The sequence below is a fragment of the Pelophylax lessonae genome (assembly GCF_965119305.1).
Source record: "Pelophylax lessonae genome assembly, chromosome: 12".
Classification (NCBI taxonomy): Eukaryota; Metazoa; Chordata; class Amphibia; order Anura; family Ranidae; genus Pelophylax; species Pelophylax lessonae.
Window position 1 is genome coordinate 4,716,840 of NC_138779.1, and position 25,805 is coordinate 4,742,644.

The window sequence follows — 25,805 nt, forward strand, 5'->3', positions numbered from 1 at the left end:
TTTATGTGACAACACTGAGTGCCGGTTCACACTATAGCGTGTGCGGCGATCGCATGTAATATCGGAGCGCGCTGCTCCTTCATTACATGCGATCGGGTGTGCAGTGCGAATTCAGCCATACATTTTGTATGGCTAAATTCGCACTGCACCCGCACAAAAGTCGCACATGAGGCATTTTTTTCAGCACTTGTGCGATCCGATCCTGTGCGAACTGCACGATCGCACTGCGATATGCGATCAAACTGGGGGTGTCGTTAACATTTCATTGACACCCCCAGCGTATCGCATATGGCAGTGTGAACTGCCAGATGTGCAGTTGCGATGCGGGAACAGGCTGCGAATTCGCAGCGTTCCCAGATCGCACAAGTGTGACCCGGCACTTAAGAAATGACACTTTGCTACAATGTAAAGTAGTGAGTGTACAGCTTGTATAACAGTGTAAATTTACTGTCCCCTCAAAATAACTCAACACACAGCCATTAACCACTTAAGCCCCCGAAGGATTTTACCCCCTTCCTGACCAGGGGGTATTTTGCGATTCCGCACTGCGTGATTTTTACGGACAATTGCGCGGTCGTGCGACGCTGTACCAAAACGAAATTGAAGTCCTTTTTTTCCAACAAACAGAGCTTTCTTTTGGTGGTATTTGATCACCTGTGCGATTTTTATTTTTTGTGCTATTAAAAAAAAAAAAAGCAACAATTTTGAAAGAATAACTTTTAATTTTTCACATTTTTTTATATGAAATTCTCAAAAAAAAATGTAAAAATCCAAATTTTTTAACATTTTAGGCCAATTTGTTTTCTGCTACATATTTTTGGTAAAAACAAATCGCAATAAGCGTATGTTGATTGGTTTGCGCAAAAGTTATTGCGTTTACTAACTACGGGAAAGATTTATGTCATTTTTTTTTACAAGTAATGGCGGCAATCTGCGATTTTTTTTTTTTGCAGAACTGCGACATTGCAGCGGACAGATCGGACCCCTGACTGACACTTTTGGGGGTACCAGAGGCTGCTAAAAATATGCACTGTCACTGTACTAATGACACTGGCAGGGAAGGGGTTAACATTACTGGTGATCAGTGGGTTACATGTGTCCCTAGGGGCGTGATTCTAACTGTCAGGGGGCGTGGCTTGTGAAGTAATCCCAGAGACATGCGATCCTATATAGCAGGATCGCATAGCCTCTGTGAATACTTCAGTGAGAATGGCAGATGGCTGTGTTTACATCAACTGTCTGTCCTCCTCTCTCTGCTGCGGGAGATCACGAGTAGCCGGCGGCCATCGAAGCCGCTGATCACACGCGCTGGCTCCCCAGCTAACGAGCGGGAGCGGGGGCGCGCTTGCCCCCTGGAGCAGTGATGGCGAACCTGGGCACCCCAGATGTTTTGGAACTACATTTCCCATGATGCTCAACTACACTGCAGAGTGCATGAGCATCATAGGAAATGTAGTTCCAAAACATCTGGGGTGCCAAGGTTAGCCATCACTGCCCTAGAGTCTCCTGAGCGAGCGACGTAACATAACATCGCTTTGCCCAGGAGCGGCTGCCTGCTGCAGTAAAACTGCGGCGGGGGGTCGTTATGTGGTTAATGTCTGAACTGCTGGCAACAAAAGTGAGTACACCCCTAAGTGACAATGTCCAAATTGGGCCCAATAAGCCATTTTCCCCCTCCGGCGTCATGTGACTCATTAGTGTTACAAGGTCTCAGGTGTGAATGGGGAGCAGGTGTGTTACATTTGGTGTTATCGCTCTCACTCTCTCATACTGGTCACTGGAAGTTCAACATGGCACCTCATGGCAAAGAACTCTCTGAGGATCTGAAAAAAAGAATTGTTGCTCTACATAAAGATGGCCTAGGCTATAAGAAGATTGCCAAGACCCTAAAACTGAGCTGCAGCACGGTGGCCAAGACCATACAGCAGTTTAACAGGAAAGGTTCCAATCAGAACAGGCCTCACCATGGTCGACCAAAGAAGTTGAGTTTAGGTGCTCAGCGTCATATCCAGAGGTTGTCTTTGGGAAATAGAGGTATGAGTGCTGCCAGCATTGGTTCACACTGGGGTGGCTTCAAAGTCACTCGACTCTGAAGCCGCCCCGTGCAGCGTGACTTCAGTGGGGCTTGCAAATGACTTCTAATAGAAGTCAATGCAAGTCGACCCTAAAGTAGAGCAGGAACCTTTTTCTAAGTCGGAACGACTTGAGTTTCTCCGATTAGAACGGTTCCATTGCACTGAATAGAGCGCGACTTTTCAGGCGGCTAAGTCACCTGACAAGTTGCCCCAGTGTGAACCGGGACTTAGGCCCCTTTCACACGGGCTTTCCGATCCGGTCTGCCTGTCAGTGTTTCAGGTGGACCTGATCCAATGCTCCATGCACCCCTATAGAGCAGCAGAAGTCAGTGGTGACATCTCTGCTGACACCCGCTACTCTCCGATCCGATCCTATCCATGAAATCCAGATGGATGGAAACCCTATTTTCGATCTGTCTGGAGGATCGGATAGGATCGGATGAAAACGGACAGGCAGTCCGTTTTCATCCGATCTCCCCCTAGAGGACAGCGGGGATCTGACAGGTCTGTCTCTGCAAAGTAAGCGGAGACGGAGCTGTCATCTGCCTTTGCAGCGGGGATCAGAGGATCGAGAAAAACTGGGCGCACCGCTTGTGTTAAAGGACCCTAACAGTGTAAATTTTCTGTATCCTCAAAATAACACAACACACAGCCATTAATGTCTAAACTGCTGGCAACAAAAGTGAGTACACCCCTAAGTGACAATGTCCAAGTATAGCTGCTGATTTTAAAAAACAGCCACTCACCTGTCCCATGGTCCAGAGGTGCACTCAGCCCAGCCATCTTCATCCTCCGTCTTCCCTTAGGGGTGCCGTCATCTTCACTTTGGGCACCCGGCTGTGACAGCTTGTGCCCACTGCGCATGCGTGAGTCGGGCTGCACACTGTGCATGGTGGGTGCAGTCTTCTGGGACCTGTCAGTGGACTGCAGGGGGGAGGGAGGGAGGAGAACTTTCGCTGCCGTTCGCCGCGGTGCTTGGAATGGAACTGGGAAGCAGATACCTATCAAAATCAGATAACTGCCCCCCCCCCCTCGCTCCTCAAAAGTGCCAATTGTGCAAGAGGAGTGGGGGGGGGGGGGCAAGTCCTTAAAGTGGAACTTCCCCTTTTGTCTGGAGTTCCGCTTCAAGGTAATTTCCTTAAAACATTTTACGTTTTATCACGTTTGTTATTTTTCCTTTGCAAAAAACATTTTTTAATTTCAAAATGTTTTACTGTAATCGGTAATTGAAGGCAGAACGACCTTCTCAAATGTATGTCTCCGGATGCTTGGTAATGCAAGCTGTGTTTTCCATGTGGAACTCTGTTGTTGAGTTTGGGGTGGAGGAACTGTCCTGCACAGAGTCCTGACCTCAACCTGACAGAACACTTTTGGGATGATTTAGAGTGCAGACAGCGAGCCAGGCCTTCTCGTCCAACATCAGTGCCTGACCTCACAAATGTGCTTCTGGAAGAATGGTCAAACGTTCCCATACACACTCCTAAACCTTGTGGACAGCCTTCCCAGAAGAGGTGAAGCTCTTATAGCTGCAAAGGGTGGGCCAACTCAATATTGAACCCTACGGACTAAGACTGGGATGCCATTAAAGTTCATGTGTGTGTAAAGGCAGGCGTCCCAATACTTTTGACAATATAGTGTACAATAATCAAAATATGTAAAACTTGCCAAATATTATTTAACCACGCACTGAGCAGCTGCCTTTGAAATATGGCGGCAGGTCGGCAGGTTCCCGCGAATCTTCGTATCTGTACGGCAGTTCGCAAGAGCGACCCTGGGGGCGAACGCGCGCCCCCATTCGCTGATTCACGGGTCCAGTGGCCGCGATTGCCGCTGGGCACCTGCAATTGTTCCCCGTGGAGAGAGAACGGCGGTCTGCTGTTGTAAACACAGCAGACTGTTGTACTCTCAGGAATCAATACAGAGCCCCTCCTATTTAGAAACACAGGTCTCTGTGTTGATTTCATAAGCCCCCCCCCCCCACAGTTAGAAAACACCCTCTAGGCTCACATTTAACTCTTTGATCACCCCCTGGGTTAACCCCTTTCCCTGCCAGTGTCATTAGTACAGTGACAGTGCATATTTTTAGCACTGATTACTGTAGTAATGTCACTGGTCCCCCCAAAAGTGTCAAAAATGTCAGTTAGGGGTCCGATCTGTCCGCCGCAATGTCGCAGTACCGCTAAAAATCGCAGATCGCCGCCATTACTGGTAAAAAAAAAAATAAATAATAAAAATGACAAAATTTCCCCTAGTTTGTAGACGTAATAACTTTTGTGCAAACCAATCAAAATACTCTTATTGCGATTTTATTTTGCCAAAAATATGTAGCAGAATACAAATTGGCCTAAAATGATGAAAACATTTGATTTTTATTTTTTTTTTGTTGGGAATGTTATGTTATGCAGTGCCGAATCGCAAAAAAAATGGCCTGGTCATTAACCACTTCAGCCCCGGAAGATTTTCCCTCTTAATGACCAGGCCATTTTTTGCGATCATATTTGATCTCCTGTGCGGTTTTTATTTTGTGCGCTATAAACAAAAAAAAGAGCGACAATCCTGAAAAAAACCCAATATTTTTCACATTCTGCTGTAAAACATTCCCAATAAAAAAAAAAAATTCAAAATAATATTTTTTTCATCATTTTAGGCCAATTTGAATTCTGCTACATAGTTTTGGTAAAAAAAACTCCCATAACCATATTTTGATGGGTTGGCGCAAAAGTTATGGCGTCTACAAACTAGGGGGAAGATTTATGTCATGTTTATTTATTTATTTTTTTACTAGTAATGGCGGCGATCTGCGATTTTTAGCGGGACTGCGACATAACATTGCCAATAAAAAAAAAATTAAAAATCACATTATTTCATCATTTTAGGCCAATTTGTGTGTGTGTGTGTGTATAGGAATCTTACATCTTCAGTGGTTACTGTAGTTTCCCACCAATAGGAACACAGCTGAGTTGGGCTGTAGTTTCCCACCAATAGGAACACAGCTGAGTTGGGCTGTAGTTTCCCACCAATAGGAACACAGCTGAGTTGGGCTGTAGTCTCCCACCAATAGGAACACAGCTGAGTTGGGCTGTAGTTTCCCACCAATAGGAACACAGCTGAGTTGGGCTGTAGTCTCCCACCAATAGGAACACAGCTAAGTTGGGCTGTAGTTTCCCACCAATAGGAATACAGCTGAGTTGGGCTGTAGTTTCTCAACCAATAGGAGCACAGCTGAGTTGGGCTGTAGTTTCCCACCAATAGGAGCACAGCTGAGTTGGGCTGTAGTCTCCCACCAATAGGAACACAGCTAAGTTGGGCTGTAGTTTCCCACCAATAGGAATACAGCTGAGTTGGGCTGTAGTTTCTCAACCAATAGGAGCACAGCTGAGTTGGGCTGTAGTTTCCCACCAATAGGAACACAGCTGAGTTGGGCTGTAGTTTCTCAACCAATAGGAGCACAGCTGAGTTGGGCTGTAGTTTCCCACCAATAGGAGCACAGCTGAGTTGGGCTGTAGTTTCCCACCAATAGGAACAAAGCTGAGTTGGGCTGTAGTTTCCCACCAATAGTTACACAGCTGCGTTGGGCTGTAGTTTCCCACCAATAGTTACACAGCTGCGTTGGGCTGTAGTTTCCCACCAATAGGAACAAAGCTGAGTTGGGCTGTAGTTTCCCACCAATAGGAACACAGCTGAGTTGGGCTGTAGTTTCCCACCAATAGTTACACAGCTGAGTTGGGCTGTAGTTTCCCACCAATAGGAACACAGCTGAGTTGGGCTGTAGTTTCCCACCAATAGGAACACAGCTGAGTTGGGCTGTAGTTTCCCACCAATAGGAACACAGCTGAGTTGGGCTGTAGTTTCCCACCAATAGGAACAAAGCTGAGTTGGGCTGTAGTTTCCCACCAATAGGAACACAGCTGAGTTGGGCTGTAGTTTCCCACCAATAGGAACACAGCTGAGTTGGGCTGTAGTTTCCCACCAATAGGAACACAGCTGAGTTGGGCTGTAGTTTCCCACCAATAGTTACACAGCTGAGTTGGGCTGTAGTTTTCCACCAATAGGAACACAGCTGAGTTGGGCTGTAGTTTCCCACCAATAGGAACACAGCTGAATTGGGCTGTAGTTTCCCACCAATAGGAACACAGCTGAGTTGGGCTGTAGTTTCCCACCAATAGGAACACAGCTGAGTTGGGCTGTAGTTTCCCACCAATAGGAACAAAGCTGAGTTGGGCTGTAGTTTCCCACCAATAGGAACACAGCTGAGTTGGGCTGTAGTTTTCCACCAATAGGAACACAGCTGAGTTGGGCTGTAGTTTCCCACCAATAGGAACACAGCTGAGTTGGGATTTCAATATTCTGCAGACTGTACTCCGACTCGCAGCAGAAACGTTGTGCTTTATGTTGTTTTATTTCTTTATGAACGCCCATTAGATAAAAAAACCTTAAGCCTGTGCAGAGTTTTTCTGACCTTCCTGAGAATAGAGGCGCAATGTCTGCAGGATCCTCTGCTCTGAGCATCATTTCCATATTGCTGGTTCCGATGACAAATAAAAAAGAGCATGTTTTCAGTGATTTAGGAATCTGTTTATCCCGTCATGGAGGGTAACTGTCATATGAAGATAAGGGAATAGCAGATTTAAATGTCTCTGCTGTACAGGCGGAGGCGGAACCGCACTGCTCTTATTTTGGGAACACGGCTCTTTGCACACATGAGAATTGTACACGATCAGACCTTAAAGCTTATTTATACCGTTTTAGCCTTTGATTCTACGCTTAGTATACACAAGAATCATTCAAGTATCTCTAAACTGTTCTTTAAAGTTTTGGAGTTCTGAAGGGTTGGATCCTCTGTCAGGTTTTGCTTACTATCAGTGTCCCACTTGGGAGATCTCCCTTTATTTCCTGTCCTGGAGACACAAAAGGAAGTGAGAAGAAGTAAGGGGAAATCTTGTCTTAAAGTAGTTCTGAACCCCAAAAAAACATATAAAGTGCCCTAATTACACCTCTTATCTATCTGTGCCCTTCGTTTTTCACATAAGGCCTTCCTCTAAAACAGGGATAATAAAATATTAAATTAAAATTCATGGACGTCTGGCCAATTACATTTTCTTTCAGCAGAGATCCGAATTGCATGTTTGTGCGATTAATTCCTGCACAGCACAGTCCTCTTCCACAGATCCTGCACATCAAAGTCCACCTCCCCCTGCACATCACACCCCCCACTTTACATCACACTGCCCTTCCCTTCACATCAAGATCCCCCCTTTATATCACAGCCCCCACTTTACATCACACTGCCCTTCCCTTCACATCAAGATCCCCCCTTTATATCACAGCCCCCACTTTACATCACACTGCCCTTCCCTTCACATCAAGATCCCCCCTTTATATCACAGCCCCCACTTTACATCACACTGCCCTTCCCTTCACATCAAGATCCCCCCTTTATATCACAGCCCCCACTTTACATCACAGCCCCCCATTTACATCACAGCCCCCCCCTTTACATCACTGTCTCCCCCTCCCTCCCTTTACTTCACACTGCTCTTCACATCCTCAGTTTATATCACAGCCCCACTTTTACATCAGAGCCCCCCCCTTTTTACACCACAGTCCCCTCCCTTTACATCACAGTCCCATAGTACCCCCCTCTATATTACAGTGCTCCCCCCTTTACATCACACTATTCTTCCCTTCACATCAAGATCCCCCTTTATATCAAAGCCCCCCCTTTACATTATAGTCCCCCCCTCTTACCTCACTGTCTCACACTTTACATCACAGTGCACCCCCCCTCCCCATTACAACACATTTCCCTCTCCTTCACATCAAGATCCTCAGTTTATATCACAGCCCCCCTTTACATCAGATCCCCCCTTTTACATGATAGTCCCCTCCCTTTACATCACAGTCCCACAGTACCCCCTTTATATTACAGAGCTCCCTCCTTTACATCAAACTACTTTTCCCTTCACATCAAGATCATCCCTTTACATCAAAGCCCCCCCCCCCTCGTTACATCACAGAGTACCCCCCCTTCTCTATTGCATCACAGTTCCCTCGCCTTCACATTAAGATCCCCCATTTACATCAAAGTGTACTCCTTTACATCGCAGTTCCCTCCCCTTTACACCAAGATGATCCCTTTACATCACAGTCCCTCCTTCACATCACAGTCTCCTCCCATACATCACTGCCCCTTTACATCACAGTCTCCTCCCATACATCACTGCCCCTTTACATCACAGTCTCCTCCCATACATCACTGCCCCTTTACATCACAGTCTCCTCCCATACATCACTGCCCCTTTACATCACAGTCTCCTCCCATACATCACTGCCCCTTTACATCACAGTCCCTTTACATCACAGTCCCTCCTTTACATCACAGTCCCTCCTTCACATCAGTCTCCTCCCATACATCACTGTGCCTTTACATCACAGTCTCCTCCCATACATCACTGCACCTTTACATCACAGTCTCCTCCCATACATCACTGCCCCTTTACATCACAGTCTCCTCCCATACATCACTGCCCCTTTACATCACAGTCTCCTCCCATATATCACTGCCCCTTTACATCACAGTCTCCTCCCATACATCACTGCCCCTTTACATCACAGTCTCCTCCCATACATCACTGCCCCTTTACATCACAGTCTCCTCCCATACATCACTGCGCCTTAACATCACAATCTCCTCCCATATATCACCGCCCCTTTACATCACAGTCTCCTCCCATACATCACTGTCCCTTTACATCACAGTCTCCTCCCATACATCACTGCCCCTTAAAGCGGAGTTCCACCCTGGTTATACATTTTTTTACAAAAATACCCCCGGGACAGTCAGGGCTAGCACATTCCACAATGGCTAGCCTCTGATCTGTCCCGGGTTTTCAGGAGAAATACTTACCTTGTCTCATATAAAGTCCCAAAGGAAATAAGGGATTTCAAAGGCAGTGTGCTTTACAGGCCATGCCCCATATATAAAATCCCTTCCTATCCATATACTGCATCCACCAAGGGGATGGAGGTGTAATGCTTTTCAGCTGGTCTTCTCCAGTTTGCACCATGGTTATATTTTAACCTAATTATTTGAACTTTTTGAGACAATAGCCAGTCGTGCATGGGGATGGGTTGGGGGAGGTTGGGCTGTCTCCCTCTCACCTGTTCCCCATCCACCCATTAGCGGCCATGTGCCTCCAGTGTGAGGACACTAAATTAAGAGTGTAGGACTGCAGATTTAAACAGGGTGCCGTGACGTGGCTCTGCAGCTTTCACATGCGTTTGCAAATGTGTGTCAACTAAACCCCTGTTCTTTGTACCAAGAGACAGGTCTTATTTGGTTGGTGACAGACTGGAAGGTGAGTACATCAAACTGGGGGCTGGCTGACTTTCATGCACCTCTTACAATCCTTCAACCTCATTTTGTGTTTTGTTATAGGGATGGAGACGCCGGGCAACACCAGCTTGGGTCTCATCTAAAGTCCCACCTAGTCCAATATGTTTAAAACTTACCTTGAAATTGTCTTCTCCAGCGCTGCCATCTCAGGTGTGGGCAGCTTGAAGCCAGCACGATCCTCTTCCGCGTCCTCTTCGGTCCTCTTCCTCCTTCTTCGGTCCCACGATGCACTGCACCGGCCCCGACGTCACTTCCGGGTCGCGCGCGTCATCCCTCCACAGCTTCTGGGCATGCCCAGAAGCTGTTTAGAAGGGAATGACGCGCGCGCCCCGGAACTGACGTCGGGGCCGGTGCAGGCGCAATGATTCCTGGGAGCGATGACGTTCAGCTCCCAGGAATCATTGCAAAAGCCAGGAAGTGACGAATCGCCGTGGCCGCCGAGGGGAGGAAGAAGGAAGTAAGGTGAGTATATTTTCTCTAAAAGGTAAGTGAAAAAAAAAAAAAATTGCGATTATCCATTTGTTTTTCAGGTGACCGGGAGCGAGAAGATGGAGGTAAGTATAAATTTCGGGTGGAACTCCGCTTTAACATCACAGTCTCCTCCCATACATCACTGCCCCTTTACATCACAGTCTCCTCCCATATATCACTGGCCCTTTACATCACAGTCTCCACCCATACATCACTGCCCCTTTACATCACAGTCTCCTCCCATACATCACTGCCCCTTTACATCACAGTCTTCTCCCATACATCACTGCCCCTTTACATCACAGTCTCCTCCCATACATCACTGCCCCTTTACATCACAGTCTTCTCCCATACATCACTGCCCCTTTACATCACAGTCTCCTCCCATATATCACTGCCCCTTTACATCACAGTCTCCTCCCATAGATCACTGCCCCTTTACATCACAGTCTCCTCCCATACATCACTGCCCCTTTACATCACAGTCTCCTCCCATACATCACTGCCCCTTTACATCACAGTCTCCTCCCATACATCACTGCCCCTTTACATCACAGTCTCCTCCCATACATCACTGCCCCTTAACATCACAGTCTCCTCCCATACCTCACTGCCCCTTTACATCACAGTCTCCTCCCATACATCACTGCCCATTTACATCACAGTCTCCTCCCATACATCACTGCCCCTTTACAACACAGTCTCCTCCCATACATCACTGCCCCTTTACATCACAGTCTCCTCCCATACATCACTGCCCATTTACATCACAGTCTCCTCCCATACATCACTGCCCCTTTACATCACAGTCTCCTCCCATACATCACTGCCCATTTACATCACAGTCTCCTCCCATACCTCACTGCCCCTTTACATCACAGTCTCCTCCCATACATCACTGCCCATTTACATCACAGTCTCCTCCCATACATCACTGCCCCTTTACATCACAGTCTCCTCCCATACATCACTGCCCCTTTACATCACAGTCTCCTCCCATACATCACTGCCCCTTTACATCACAGTCTCCTCCCATACATCACTGCCCCTTTACATCACAGTCTCCTCCCATACATCACTGCCCCTTAACATCACAGTCTCCTCCCATACCTCACTGCCCCTTTACATCACAGTCTCCTCCCATACATCACTGCCCCTTTACATCACAGTCTCCTCCCATACATCACTGCCCCTTTACATCACAGTCTCCTCCCATACATCACTGCCCCTTTACATCACAGTCTCCTCCCATACATCACTGCCCCTTTACATCACAGTCTCCTCCCATACATCACTGCCCCTTAACATCACAGTCTCCTCCCATACCTCACTGCCCCTTTACATCACAGTCTCCTCCCATACATCACTGCCCATTTACATCACAGTCTCCTCCCATACATCACTGCCCCTTTACAACACAGTCTCCTCCCATACATCACTGCCCCTTTACATCACAGTCTCCTCCCATACATCACTGCCCATTTACATCACAGTCTCCTCCCATACATCACTGCCCCTTTACATCACAGTCTCCTCCCATACATCACTGCCCATTTACATCACAGTCTCCTCCCATACCTCACTGCCCCTTTACATCACAGTCTCCTCCCATACATCACTGCCCATTTACATCACAGTCTCCTCCCATACATCACTGCCCCTTTACATCACAGTCTCCTCCCATACATCACTGCCCATTTACATCACAGTCTCCTCCCATACATCACTGCCCCTTTACAACACAGTCTCCTCCCATACATCACTGCCCCTTTACATCACAGTCTCCTCCCATACATCACTGCCCATTTACATCACAGTCTCCTCCCATACATCACTGCCCCTTTACATCACAGTCTCCTCCCATACATCACTGCCCATTTACATCACAGTCTTCTCCCATACCTCACTGCCCCTTTACATCACAGTCTCCTCCCATACATCACTGCCCATTTACATCACAGTCTCCTCCCATACATCACTGCCCCTTTACATCACAGTCTCCTCCCATACATCACTGCCCCTTTACATCACAGTCTCCTCCCATACATCACTGCCCCTTTACATCACAGTCTCCTCCCATACATCACTGCCCCTTTACATCACAGTCTCCTCCCATACATCACTGCCCCTTAACATCACAGTCTCCTCCCATACCTCACTGCCCCTTTACATCACAGTCTCCTCCCATACATCACTGCCCCTTTACATCACAGTCTCCTCCCATACATCACTGCCCCTTTACATCACAGTCTCCTCCCATACATCACTGCCCCTTTACATCACAGTCCCTTCCTTATATTATTGATGGAGCAGAATTGTTCCCACTGACACCAATGATGCAGCAGAAGTTCTCCCACTGACGCCAACGATGGGGCAGAATTGTTCCCACTGACGCCAACGATGGGGCAGAATTTCTCCCACTGACACCAACGATGGGGCAGAATAGCTCCCACTGACACCAACAATGGGGCAGAATTGCTCCCACTGACACCAACGATGGGGCAGAATTGCTCCCACTGACACCAATGATGGGGCGGAATTTCTCCCACTGACACCAACGATGGGGCAGAATTTCTCCCACTGACGCCAACGATGGGGCAGAATTTCTCCCACTGACACCAACGATGGGGCAGAATTTCTCCCACTGACACCAACGATGGGGCAGAATAGCTCCCACTGACACCAACAATGGGGCAGAATTGCTCCCACTGACACCAACGATGGGGCAGAATAGCTCCCACTGACACCAACAATGGGGCAGAATAGCTCCCACTGACACCAACAATGGGGCGGAATTGCTCCCACTGACACCAACAATGGGGCAGAATTGCTCCCACTGACACCAACGATGGGGCAGAATTGCTCCCACTGACACCAACGATGGGGCGGAATTTCTCCCACTGACACCAACGATGGGGCAGAATTGCTCCCACTGACACCAACGATGGGGAAGAATAGCTCTCACTGACACCAATAATGGGGCAGAATTGCTCCCACTGACACCAACTATGGGGCAGAATTGCTCCCACTGACACCAATGATGGGGCAGAATTGCTCCCACTGACACCAACGATGGGGAAGAATAGCTCCCACTGACACCAACAATGGGGCAGAATTGCTCCCACTGACACCAACGATGGGGCAGAATTGCTCCCACTGACACCAATGATGGGGCGGAATTTCTCCCACTGACACCAACGATGGGGCAGAATTTCTCCCACTGACGCCAACGATGGGGCAGAATTTCTCCCACTGACACCAACGATGGGGCAGAATTTCTCCCACTGACACCAACGATGGGGCAGAATTTCTCCCACTGACACCAACGATGGGGCAGAATAGCTCCCACTGACACCAACAATGGGGCAGAATTGCTCCCACTGACACCAACGATGGGGCAGAATAGCTCCCACTGACACCAACAATGGGGCAGAATAGCTCCCACTGACACCAACAATGGGGCAGAATTGCTCCCACTGACACCAACAATGGGGCAGAATTGCTCCCACTGACACCAACGATGGGGCAGAATTGCTCCCACTGACACCAACGATGGGGCGGAATTTCTCCCACTGACACCAACGATGGGGCGGAATTTCTCCCACTGACACCAACGATGGGGAAGAATAGCTCTCACTGACACCAATAATGGGGCAGAATTGCTCCCACTGACACCAACGATGGGGCAGAATTGCTCCCACTGACACCAATGATGGGGCAGAATTGCTCCCACTGACACCAACGATGGGGCAGAATTGCTCCCACTGACACCAATGATGGGGCAGAATTCCTCCCACTGACACCCAGGATAAGACATTGTTTACCCCCACTGGACCTCAGTACATTTTCTACTCCCATTGGGCCTATTCCCACCCCCCTAAAGTCTGAAGGACAGTGAACTGGCCCTTTATATGAAAGGTTTGGAGACCCCTGCGGTAGAGAATGCTGGATGGACTCCAGCTAGGAAATGAGGCGGAGCTCTATCTGACTTGCTGCAGCTTCTAATGCACATTGTGAGAAGCTCACAGTGTGCAGTGAAATCAGACTAAGCCATTTCGGTCCAGGAGAGGAGCCGCTACTACTGTGCAAGACTGAAGGGGAGGTCAGATTTAACTTTAATTGATCTGTATGCTGGTAGGGTGGTGCAGTATATCCGAGAGAAGTTTTTGTGTGTAAATCATAGTTGGGTTTACCATCACACTTCAAAAATACACTAAAACCTTCATCAGTAGAGAAAAAGAAGAATGATGGACTTGCAGCAATATACTGTATATGCTACAGAGTGACAGTTCCTCTTTAAAACTTGTCCTTGGCTCATACGTCTCCCATACGTCCCCCATACGTCCCCCATACATCCCCCATACGTCCCCCATACGTCTCCCATACGTCTCCCATACGTCCCCCATACGTCTCCCATACGTCTCCCATACGTCCCCCATACGTCTCCCATACGTCCCCCATACGTCTCCCATACGTCTCCCATACGTCTCCCATACGTCCCGCATACGTCCCCCATACGTCTCCCATACGTCCCCCATACGTCTCCCATACGTCTCCCATACGTCCCCCATACGTCTCCCATACGTCCCCCATACGTCCCGCATACGTCTCCCATATGTCACCCATACGTCCCCCATACGTCCCGCATACGTCTCCCATACGTCTTCCATACGTCCCGCATACGTCCCCCATACGTCCCCCATACGTCTCCCATACGTCTCCCATACGTCTCCCATACGTCCCCCATACGTCTCCCATACGTCCCCCATATGTCTCCCATACGTCCCACATTGGCCATTGTTTAGCTCGGCAGTGACTTGCTGGGAGGAATAGTCTGCTGAGATGGTTTTGGAATGAGAAGGGATTAATGCGGCTGCTAGCCGGTCCTTTGTCCAATATTTCTAAATGTCAGGACTTATTTGTAATATGTGCTCATGGTTTTGTTTTCTAAATGAATGCGTTCTGCAGGAGAGGCCAATCTATCATTTTAATCATCTGCGCCGTCACATTTCCAGGTCTACGCCAGCGCCATATCAAAAATGTTCTGTTCCTGATCTCCGTCTCCCGGTGTTCAGAGATTTCCAGTGAAGTCACTTATTTTCTGTATATGAATTTCATTCCGAGGTTTTGCACACGTTATACAGGTTATCAGAGCCACTATTGAGGGGGGGGGCAGCCTATACACATGTTGGGGGCCTGGGCATCCCGAAAGTCCCGGGCCCCCAAACAAACAAGTTAACTTACTGTATATTAACAGCCAGGGCTCTTTTTCTGGCGGAATGTGCCGGAGTGGTGTTTCGGCACCTCCACCAGACAGTGAAGTAGAAGCACTCTGTTTACTATTGCTTTAGCAGGATGGCTGCAGAGTGAGCCGATACAGCTCCCGTAGATCCTGCTGCAGTCTGAGAGAGGGCAAGGTGGAGAGATATCATCTGGACTTAGCCTCTCCCTACAGACCGGATGCTGGTTTGGGCGCCTGTCGCAGCTCAGCCATGTGGAAGAGCTGCGCTGCGTGTTGTCTGACTGACTAACTGCTCACTGAGGACTGGAGACAAGTTGTGACTGTCTCTTTGTTGGGTTGGGCTGTGACTGTCTCTTTGTTGGGTTGGGCTGTGACTGTCTCTTTGTTGAATTGGGCTGTCTCTTTGTTAGATGGGGATGTCTCTGCTTTATTGGGCTGTTTCTTTGCTATGTGGAGATGTCTCCTCTTGCTGGATTGGGATGTTTATTTGCTGAATATATGGGGCTGTCTCCTTGCTGGATAAGGATGTTTATTTGCTGAATATATGGGGCTGTCTCTTTGCTGGATTGACATGTTTCTTTGTTGAATATATACGGGGATGTCTCTGCTGGATTGGGCCATCTCTTTGCTGAATTGGGATGTCTCTTTACTGGATGGAGATGTCTCTTCTATATGGGGATGTTTCTTTGAATAGATGGGGATGTCTCTTTGTTGGATTGGGCTGTCTCTTTGCTGAATTGGGATCTCTCTTTACTGGATGGAGATGTATCTTTGCTATATGGGGATGTCTCTATGAATAGATGGGGATATATCTTTGTTGGATTGGGCTGTCTCTTTGTTCTATGGGGATGTCTTTTTGCTGTATTGGTCCCTCTCTTTGCTGGATTGGGATGTCTCTTTGCTGAATATATGGAGATGTCTCTGCTTGATTGGGCCATCTGTTTGTTGGATTGGGCGGTTTTTATTGCTATATGAGGGTGTCTCTTTGCTATATGAGGGTGTCTCTTTGCTATATGGGGATGTCTCTGTTGTATTGGGATGTCTCTTTGCTTAATCGGGATGTCTCTTTGATATATTGGGATGTCTCTTGGCTGAATAGGGATGTCGCTTTACTTAATTGGGATGTCTCTTTGATGTATTGGGATGTCTCTTGGCTGGATAGGGATGTCGTTTTGCTTAATCGGGATGTCTCTTTGATATATTGGGATGTCTCTTGGCTGGATTGGGATGACTCTTTGCTAAATATATGAGGCTGTCAGATTCCGTGGGACAGCCAGTGGGCAGGTCCTGGGTCCTGAGGAGGACTCGGGTCCCGCCATCGGGTGCATTAGGAGCAGTGATCGAGCTCTGTACAAGCCTTGAAGGGGTCATCCAGGAGAGTAGAAAGGAACCAGCTATTGTACATGCCCTGAACCATCTAGGATCATGTGAGTGCATCTACTATTAAAGTTTTTTTAGATGTCTTCAATAAAAACTATATTATGCGAGGGGCGGCTGTGCGCTTGAGTCTCCTTTTGACTTTTTGTACCATTACAGGAGCTATTTCTTTTATACTTAAATATACAGTAAGTTACTACTTTTAAATAAATACCTACTTTGAAATTACTACACCATGAGGACCGCTTCTTTTTTTTGCATTAATCTTTATATGGAGGAAAAAACGCAGTTCTAAAAGGCCACATGCCCCACTAAAGAAAGGGTATCTGCATATACAGTGGAACAAACGAGGAGGAGGACGCAAGAGGAGCCCACCATGCATACCCCACCATATAGGGGAAGGCGAAATTTGACCTAGTAAGAGAGGTCAAACAGAGGAAAGGGAATTGGTTGAGAGGTGGTGGGGATCACCGAAGCACCAGCACTCTTCTTATTACAAAGAGAGAGGCGCCTCCAAGAGTAGACTGTACTTTAATGCACAATTACTAAAGTAACTCACATGGAGTAGATAGATGTAGATGAGCATAGTAAGTGGTAGGACGGTAGACGGAGGCTCAAAGCGAGGCTTAAATAGCAGAAGGTCCGGCAGTGTGGCTGGATGACGTCCCTATAGGGCCGGCTGTACGGTAGACGGAGGCTCAAAGCGAGGCTTAAATAGCAGAAGGTCCGGCAGTGTGGCTGGATGACGTCCCCATAGGGCCGGCTGTACGGTAGACGGAGGCCCCAAGTGAGGCTTAAATAGCAGAAGGTCCGGCAGTGTGGCTGGATGACGTCCCCATAGGGCCGGCTGTACGGTAGACGGAGGCCCCAAGTGAAGCTTAAATAGCAGAAGGTCCGGCAGTGTGGCTGGATGATGTCCCCATAGGGCTGGCTGTATGGTAGACGGAGGCCCAAAGCGAGGCTTAAATAGCAGAAGGTCCGGCAGTGTGGCTGGATGACGTCCCCATAGGGCCGGCTGTACGGTAGACGGAGGCCCAAAGCGAGGCTTAAATAGCAGAAGGTCCGGCAGTGTGGCTGGATGACGTCCCCATAGGGCCGGCTGTACGGTAGACGGAGGCCCAAAGCGAGGCTTAAATAGCAGAAGGTCCGGTAGTGTGGCTGAATGACGTCCCCATAGGGCCGGCTGTACGGTAGACGGAGGCCCAAAGCGAGGCTTAAATAGCAGAAGGTCCGGCAGTGTGGCTGGATGACGTCCCCATAGGGCCGGCTGTACGGTAGACGGAGGCCCAAAGCGAGGCTTAAAAAGCAGAAGGTCCGGCAGTGTGGCTGGATGACGTCCCCATAGGGCCGGCTGTACGGTAGACGGAGACCCAAAGCGAGGCTTAAATAGCAGAAGGTCCGGCAGTGTGGCTGGATGACGTCCCCATAGGGCCGGCTGTACGGTAGACGGAGGCCCAAAGCGAGGCTTAAATAGCAGAAGGTTCGGCAGTGTGGCTGGATGACGTCCCCGGGATGTCACTTTTCTAATTACGGATTATTATGGATTCAATTATGAATTGTATATACATGTTGCACTCTTAACCACTTAAGCCCCGGAGGATTTGGCTGCTAAAAGACCAGGGGGTATTTTGCGATTCAGCACTGCGTGACTTTAACGGACAATTGCGCGGTCGTGCGACGCTGTACCTAAACTAATTTGACGTCCTTTTTTTCCCACAAACAGAGCTTTCTTTTGGTGGTATTTGATCACCTGTGCGATTTTTTGATCATGCGCTATAAACAAAAAAAGAGCGTCAATTTTGCAAAAATAACAATATTTTTCACATTTTTTTATATAAAATTCCCCAAAAAAAATGTAAAAATCAAAATTTTTTAACATTTTCGGGCAATTTGTTTTCTGCTACATATGTCTGGTAAAAAAAAAATCGCAAAAAGCGTATTTTGATTGGTTTGCGCAAAAGTTATTGCGTTTACTAACAAAGGGAAAGATTTTTGTCATTTTTGTTATTTCTTTTTTTTTACGTGTAATGGCGGCGATCTGCGATTTCTTTTTTTTTTTGCGGTACTGCGACATTGCGGCGGACAGATCGGACCCTTGACTGACACTTTTGGGGTTACCAGTGACATTTCTACAGTAATCAGTGCTATATATATGCACTGTTACTGTAAAAATACACTAGCAGTGAAGGGGTTAACTTTATTTGAGAGGGAGGGGCTGTGTGTGTCCTAGGGGCGTGATTCTAACTGTGATTGGCTGTGGCTTGAGCTGTAGAAAAAGTGATCAACGGTCCTACATAGTAGAACCGTGTGATCACAGTTTCTACACAGGGGAGAATGACAGGCAGCTTGTTTACACTAGCCGCCTGACTTTCTCCCTCTCCCCCGACGATCGCAGATTGACCGGAGGACATCGGGTCCGCCAGTCACACGCGCGGGGGGGTCCGTGACCACGCGGGAGCGCGCCGCCGGCGGTGCGCGCTCGCTCCCCAAAGCCTCACAGGCTAGTAACGTTTATATACGTCACTTTGCCTGTGAGGGGCTGACCGCCGCAGTATATCTACTTGCGGCGGTCGGCAAGTGGTTAAAGTGATAGTATACTCCGCTTTTTAATTTTTACCTACAGATAACCCTATAATGCGGCCTAGAATAAGGCTTACCTGTAGGTAAAATTAATATTTCCTAAACCTGCACGGTTTAGGAGATATTCACCCTGCATGCAGCTGCTGACACCAGCGGCGCATGCGCTCTGAAGGTCCGGCGTATCTTGCCGGACCTTCAGAGCTCCTTGCCGGGAAGTGAACTCCCGCGCACATGTGCGGGAGTGAGGTCACCACAGCGCCGGAGCCGCCAAACTCAGAAGAGACGTCGAGGGAACATGTCTGCTCCCTCAGCCGTGTCCGGGCGACCGCGTGGGGGCTTCGTTCGAAGGGAAGTATTTCTTAATGTGCTAGTATGCGATGCATACTAGCATACTATGCCAGCGATGCATACTAGCACATTATGCCATTGTCCTGCAGGGTTTTTTTGTTTTTTTTTTTTTACACAGGGGATACAACTGCTTTAAGGACATCAATTGTATTTAGGTACAGCGTCGTACGACCGCGCAGTTGTTAAAGAAACGCAGTGCCGAATAGCAAAAATGGCCTAGTCATTAAGGGCGTAAAACCTTCCTTAGCTGAAGTGGTTAAAAAGTAGGTACAGAGATCTATTTAATACAGGATAAGTAGGAGGGGAGAGGGAATGTTTTTCGGAATAGTAATAGTTAGCCTCTTGGGTTCCATTCACACCAACGTGATTCTAAAGTTGCACAGTTTCCAGTGCGTCTTTGATCGGACTTTACACTCTCTGGATCAAAGTCGCATCAAAGGTCACATCAAAGTAGTGCAGGGCACCTTTTCAAAGTTGCTGCGACTTTAAGTTGCACCAATTTGAACCGGTGCCATTGAAAAGAATGGGCTGTGACTTGTCATGCAACTTTGATGTCCCAAGTCGCACAAGTGTGAATGGAGTCTTACTAACACTTTAATCCTTGAATATTAACAACGTTTACAATGTTTTCAAAATAGTGGAACGCCTGTTAAAATGACATTATACATAAATAACATATTTTGTAAGTGCCGGTTCACACTAATACGACTTGTCAGGCGACTTGGTCAGCCTGGCAAGTCGCGCACCGTCGCAGTCCATTGAGTAGTACAGGACCCGTTCTAATAGGAGCGACACAAGTCGCTCCGACTTAGAAAAAGGGTCCTGTACTGCTCCGGGGCGACCCGGAGCGACTTGCATAGACGTTCATTTTATGAAGTCCGTGCAAGTCGCGCCGAAGTCGCGCTGCACGCGACTTCACAGGTCGCCCCCGAAGTCGGAGCGACGTAGTGTGAACCGGCACTTAGTTTTCTAAAAGTTCTTTGTAGCTGCATCTCACAGAGTTCCACCATCTCAGTCTGTAAATCATTGTGTTCTGCCTTCTCTTTGTCTCCAGACCATTTACTTCCACTCAGCGCTGAATGATCCCAATACTGTCATTGTGGCTGAAGTGATCGCTGTATCCAGGAAGAGGGATGGAACCAGACAGGACTTCTCCTGCGGCTTTGGTCTCCTCCGATTCCTTCTCACCCAACCAGAAGAAGATGCAGCCAGTCAAAGCAAAAGGTAAACGCAGCCACGCTATTATTATTATTCTGTCATTTACCCCATGTAACGCATGTGGAGTGGAAAAGAAGGCGGGCTTTAACATCCACACGCGGCACATATGCGTCCATTGGCGGTTGGGCTTTCTGTGCTGAGAGTGCGATCACTGCTCACTCCCAGCTTTGGACTGCTAAGGATTTTTAATTTGGTTCTCTTAGCAGTCCAAAGTCTTTTTTTGCTCAACTGGTTACAACAAGTGGAGCAAAAGACATCTAATGCATTTTGGGGGCCACACATTCCCCCCTCATCAGGGCTGGGTGCAATGGACTTTGACAGAGCACAGCAGTGCGAAACATTTCGTCACGGCAACCCTGATACTTTCCAGGTCCCGACGCTTGCAGACGTTACTTCCGGGTAGTGGCCTCCGCTGTGGATACCTCCGGCTGGCGGCTCCGTGGCATATCCACACTGCTCCGGTGCGAGCAGCCACATTATCAGGTGGGAGGAAGCCAAGCCACCATACCAGCTGGTCCGGTCTGCTTTTGGCACACAAGATCCTTCTCCCTCCTGCCTGGTTCCCTGTTGTGATCATCTACACAGTTCCGGCTCACCCAGCGGCTCGGTCATCCTGTGACCCCCAGCAACGCCACAGATCTTGTTTGGAACACATTCTATTATGTTTTAATCATTACTATATATTTTTTATAAATAAACTTTTCAAGATTTTCCATCAAGCCTGCCTGAGTTACATTGTAGACCATGTACCGTGGGATAGCGCTGCTGCCCCTCCCCCCATGCACTGGCCACTTCTACTGTGGGCCCAGTACAGGAGGGCTGGCTGTACTGCCTTACAGCCCTGGTCAGTGGAAATGTATCTGAGAGGCAGAAATTGCTCAAGAAACCCCTAGCAACCTCTGGAGAAGCTCTAGGATTCCATAGAACCTGGGTTGGGGAAGAATGATTCTTACCCTTGTGGTCATTGGGAAGAATTCTCCTTACACTTGTGGTCATTAGAAAGAGTTACCCCCTTACAGATAGCGAAGGAGATCAGTGGTGTCAGTGGGAACTTATCTGAGAGGCAGAAATTGCTTATTGCCCAAGGAACCCCTAGCAACCTCTGGAGGAACTCTAGGATTCCATCGAACCCTGTTTGAGGAAGAATTCTCCTTACACCTGTGGTCATTGGGAAGAATTACCCTTCTTACAGGGACCTAAAAAGATCAATGCGGTGTCAGTAGGAACTTATCTAAGAAGGAAATTGCTCAATACTCAGGAAACCCCTAGTAATCTCTGGGGGAACCCTAGGATTCTATGGAACGCTGATTGAGGAAGAATGCTAACTACACTTTACTTTCTTACAAATAGCTATAAAGATCAATGTTGTCAGTGTTTCTTAAACTTGTGGTCATTGGGAAGAGTTATTGGGGTACAGTGGGAACTTATCTGAGAGGCAGAAGTTGCTCATTGCCCAAGGAACCCCTAGCAACCTCTGGAGGAACTCTAGGATTCCATCGAACCCTGTTTGATCAATGGTGTCAGTGGGGACTTATCTGAGAGACAGAAATTGCTCAAGGAACTCCTAGCAATCTCTGAAGACTCTCTATGATTCCATGGTACCCTGGTTGGGGAAGAATGTTCCTTACACTTGTGGTCATTGGGAAGAATTACTGAGGGTACAGTGGGAACTTATCTGAGAGGCAGAACTTGCTCATTGCCCAAGGAACTCCTAGCAACCTCTGGAGGAACTCTAGGATTCCATCGAACCCTGTTTGAGGAAGAATTCTCCTTACACCTGTGGTCATTCCCTTACAGGGACCTAAAAAGATCAATGCGGTGTCAGTAGGAACTTATCTAAGAAGGAAATTGCTCAATACTCAGGAAACCCCTAGCAACCTCCGGAGAAAGCATTCCATGGAACCCTTACAGATAGCGAAGAAGATCAATGGTGTCATCGGGAACTTATCTGAGAGACAGAAATTGCTCAAGGAACTCCTAGCAATATCTGAAGACTCTCTATAATTCCATGGTACCCTGGTTGGGGAAGAATGTTCCTTACACTTGTGGTCATTGGGAAGAGTTACCGCCTTACAGATAGCAAAGAAAATAAATGGTGTCAGTATGAACTTATCTGAGAGGCAGAAATTGCCCAAGGAACCCAAAGCAATCTCTGGAAGAACTCTGATTCCATGGTACCCTGGTTGAGGAAGAATGTTCCTTAGACTTGTGGTTATTGGGAAGAATTACCCTCTTACAGATAGCCAAAGAAGAACAATGGTGTCAGTGGGAGCCAAAGAAGAACAATGGTGTCAGTGGGAGCCAAAGAAGAACATTGGTGTCAATGGGAGTGTATCTGAGAGGCAGAAATAACTTATTTCTTTTTTTTTTTAATCAGATAGTTTTTATTGAAAACTTTTTTGCACAAACAATACAAAACAAAACCAAACAGAAAGAGAGAGAAAAAGCTGGTCAACATCTTGAGATAAAACATAAAGTACGTATGGTAACCAATGATACATAGGTACAGGGGAGAGCATATTCATCGGTACATAGGGATGTAAACATGGACCATGAGTCACCAAGGTAATCGAAACCATAACTGGCACGTAACATATCATCTTATCCCTTTATGGTGGGTACTAAACCCAGCCTGCCCCATGTACCAAGGTGGTGATGGTATCTCAAGCAATACAGGATATAATAGGCGAATTCCGATGAAATAACCAGTGGAGTTAAACAACAGTGTATGTCCCATAAGCACAGGTATTTGCTACCTAGTAGTCATTAAGCAGTGCCCCCCAGTAGGCTGTCCGGGTGTATAAAGCATGTACTCTGTTACTCTATGTGGAAGAGCTAACGCCACCCAAAAACCTGTTGGTAACCAAGTGAGTGGGAGCCAGACCTGGCACATCCAGCCACGGTCCCCATATGCGATCAAATTTCAGTGCATTCCCCCTGTGTTTGTAAGTGAGATGTTCCCTATTCAGAAGCACTTTAACTTCCTCGATCCAGTCAGTATGAGACGGCGATACGGTGGAAATCCACCGCCGCGCTATCAACTTCCTGGCCAGGAAGAGAAGCCAACTTATTTCTAAAGTAACCCCTAGCAACCTCTGGAGGAACCCTAGGATTCCATGGAAACCCGGTTGAGGAAGAATGCTCCTTACACTTGTGGTCATTGGGAATAACTCCCCCTAAATTACAGAGAGCTATAACTATGAATGGTGTCAGTGGGAACTTTTCTGAGAGGTAGAAATTGCTCATTGCTTAAGGAACCCCTAGCAACCTCTGGAGGAACCCTAGGATTCCATGGAAACCCGGTTGAGGAAGAATGCTCCTTACACTTGTGGTCATTGGGAATAACTCCCCCTAAATTACAGAGAGCTATAACTATGAATGGTGTCAGTGGGAACTTTTCTGAGAGGTAGAAATTGCTCATTGCTTAAGGAACCCCTAGCAACCTCTGGAGGAACTCTAGGATTCCATGGAGCTCTGGTTGAGGAAAAATGCTCCTTACACTTGTGGTCATTGGGGAGAATTCCCTTCTTACAGATAGCGAACCCCCAACAACCTCTGGAGGAACCCTAGAACTCCATGGAACCCTGGTCTACCACTTGAGTTTTGGTCCTTAGACTTTGAGCTAAAAGATATTGGTGACCTTGGGCAGGCTTTGAAAAAGCGTCGTTTTGTGGCACAGAAGTCGGGGTGTTTACTAAACCCTTTAATAACCACGGTGGGTTTTTAAATCCACAAACTCAAATCTGGCACCGCAAATCGCCCATATGGCTGATGTCCCTCCGCATGCGTTACAAAGAAGAAGAACTTTGAAGTGAACATCTGAACATATTTACTGCCGTTATTCAGGGCGCCATTTGGACACGGCGCTCTCATTTAGATGGATGTCCTAGCATATTGTCTATATGATTATACGGTTGAGCATGTTGCCTCCAAAGAGGAAAATTCTGCAAGAAAAACGGCTTAATAAATGCAGCAATATAGTCATCTTGTTGAGAAAACCTTCATTATCGGAGACGTAGCCCTCTGAAGAGACGTCTGTATCGTGGTCTGTAATGTTCTGCTGATGTGAATAATGAAATGGATAGCTAATAGAATATTTGGTTAGAGAGATATTAAGTTAGTGGAGCATGAATGATAATCTGCTTGTTTTGAGGTCACAATGGCACTCGCGGAATTTTAATCATGTGCCAGTCAATGAGAATTTGCCTTGAGCCCTGGAGATCTTCTATAACGTCTTGACATGTGTATAATACCAATAATGTAAAAGAAGGAGATGTATTTACCGAGTGATACCCCGCCTAAGATTGCTTCTACCGTTCTCTCCCGGCACAGCTAATTTCCTATCATTGACCCCAAAATTCAGAAATGACATTTTATGGGTCGGTCGGTCTCCAAGATCTGTGCTGGAGACTAACTGAGAGACAGCAGAAATTACTGGATTTTTATGTTTATAGTGCTGAGTATTCAGAAGAACGAAGAAAGTTATTATTTTTTATTTTATTTTTATTTTTTTAAAGCTGAACTGAAATGAAAAAAATACAATGGAAGTGGAGCTCCTCCGCACTCAAAGGGTTAAAGTTGTTTTAAACCCCTTAAAGTGATAATAAAGCTTCATTTTTTTTAACCACTTGACCTCTGGAAGATTTTCCCCCCTTCATGACCAGGCACTGCGTTATTTTAACTGACAATTGCGCCGTCATGCTACACTGTACGCAGTGCTGTATTTTGGCCTAGGCCGACAAGGCCCAGGCCTAGGGCAGCACTTTGCAGGGGGGCAGCAAAAAAGCCACCCCCCCTTCACCTGAGACTCTATTGGCCACTGGTTGCTAGAGCCACCTCTCTCACCCCTTCCTCTCTTTCTCACCCTCCCTTCTCTCTCTCTCTCTCTCTCTCTCTCTCTCTCTCTCACCCCTCTCTCTCATCCCCCCCACTCTCTCATCCTCTTATTCCCCCCTCTCTCTCTCATCCCCCCTCTCTCTCTCATCCCCCCTCTCTCTCTCATCCTCTCATTCCCCCCCTCTCTCTCTCATCCCCTCCTCTCTCTCACCCCCCCTCTCTCATCCCCTCCTCTCACTCATCCCCTCCTCTCACTCATCCC

General features: G+C 47.6%; 1 protein-coding gene across 1 annotated transcript in view; it reads left to right on the forward strand.

Moving 5' to 3' along the window:
- The window catches only part of LOC309568384 (nephrocystin-4-like), a 350,057-nt gene that overhangs the window by 76,278 nt on the left and 247,974 nt on the right, over nucleotides 1-25,805 (forward strand). Inside the window, exon 4 of the mRNA XM_082274044.1 lies at nucleotides 20,544-20,713. Coding sequence (XP_082130170.1) covers nucleotides 20,544-20,713 — 170 coding nt within the window. The remainder of the gene's footprint in view (nucleotides 1-20,543; nucleotides 20,714-25,805) is intronic.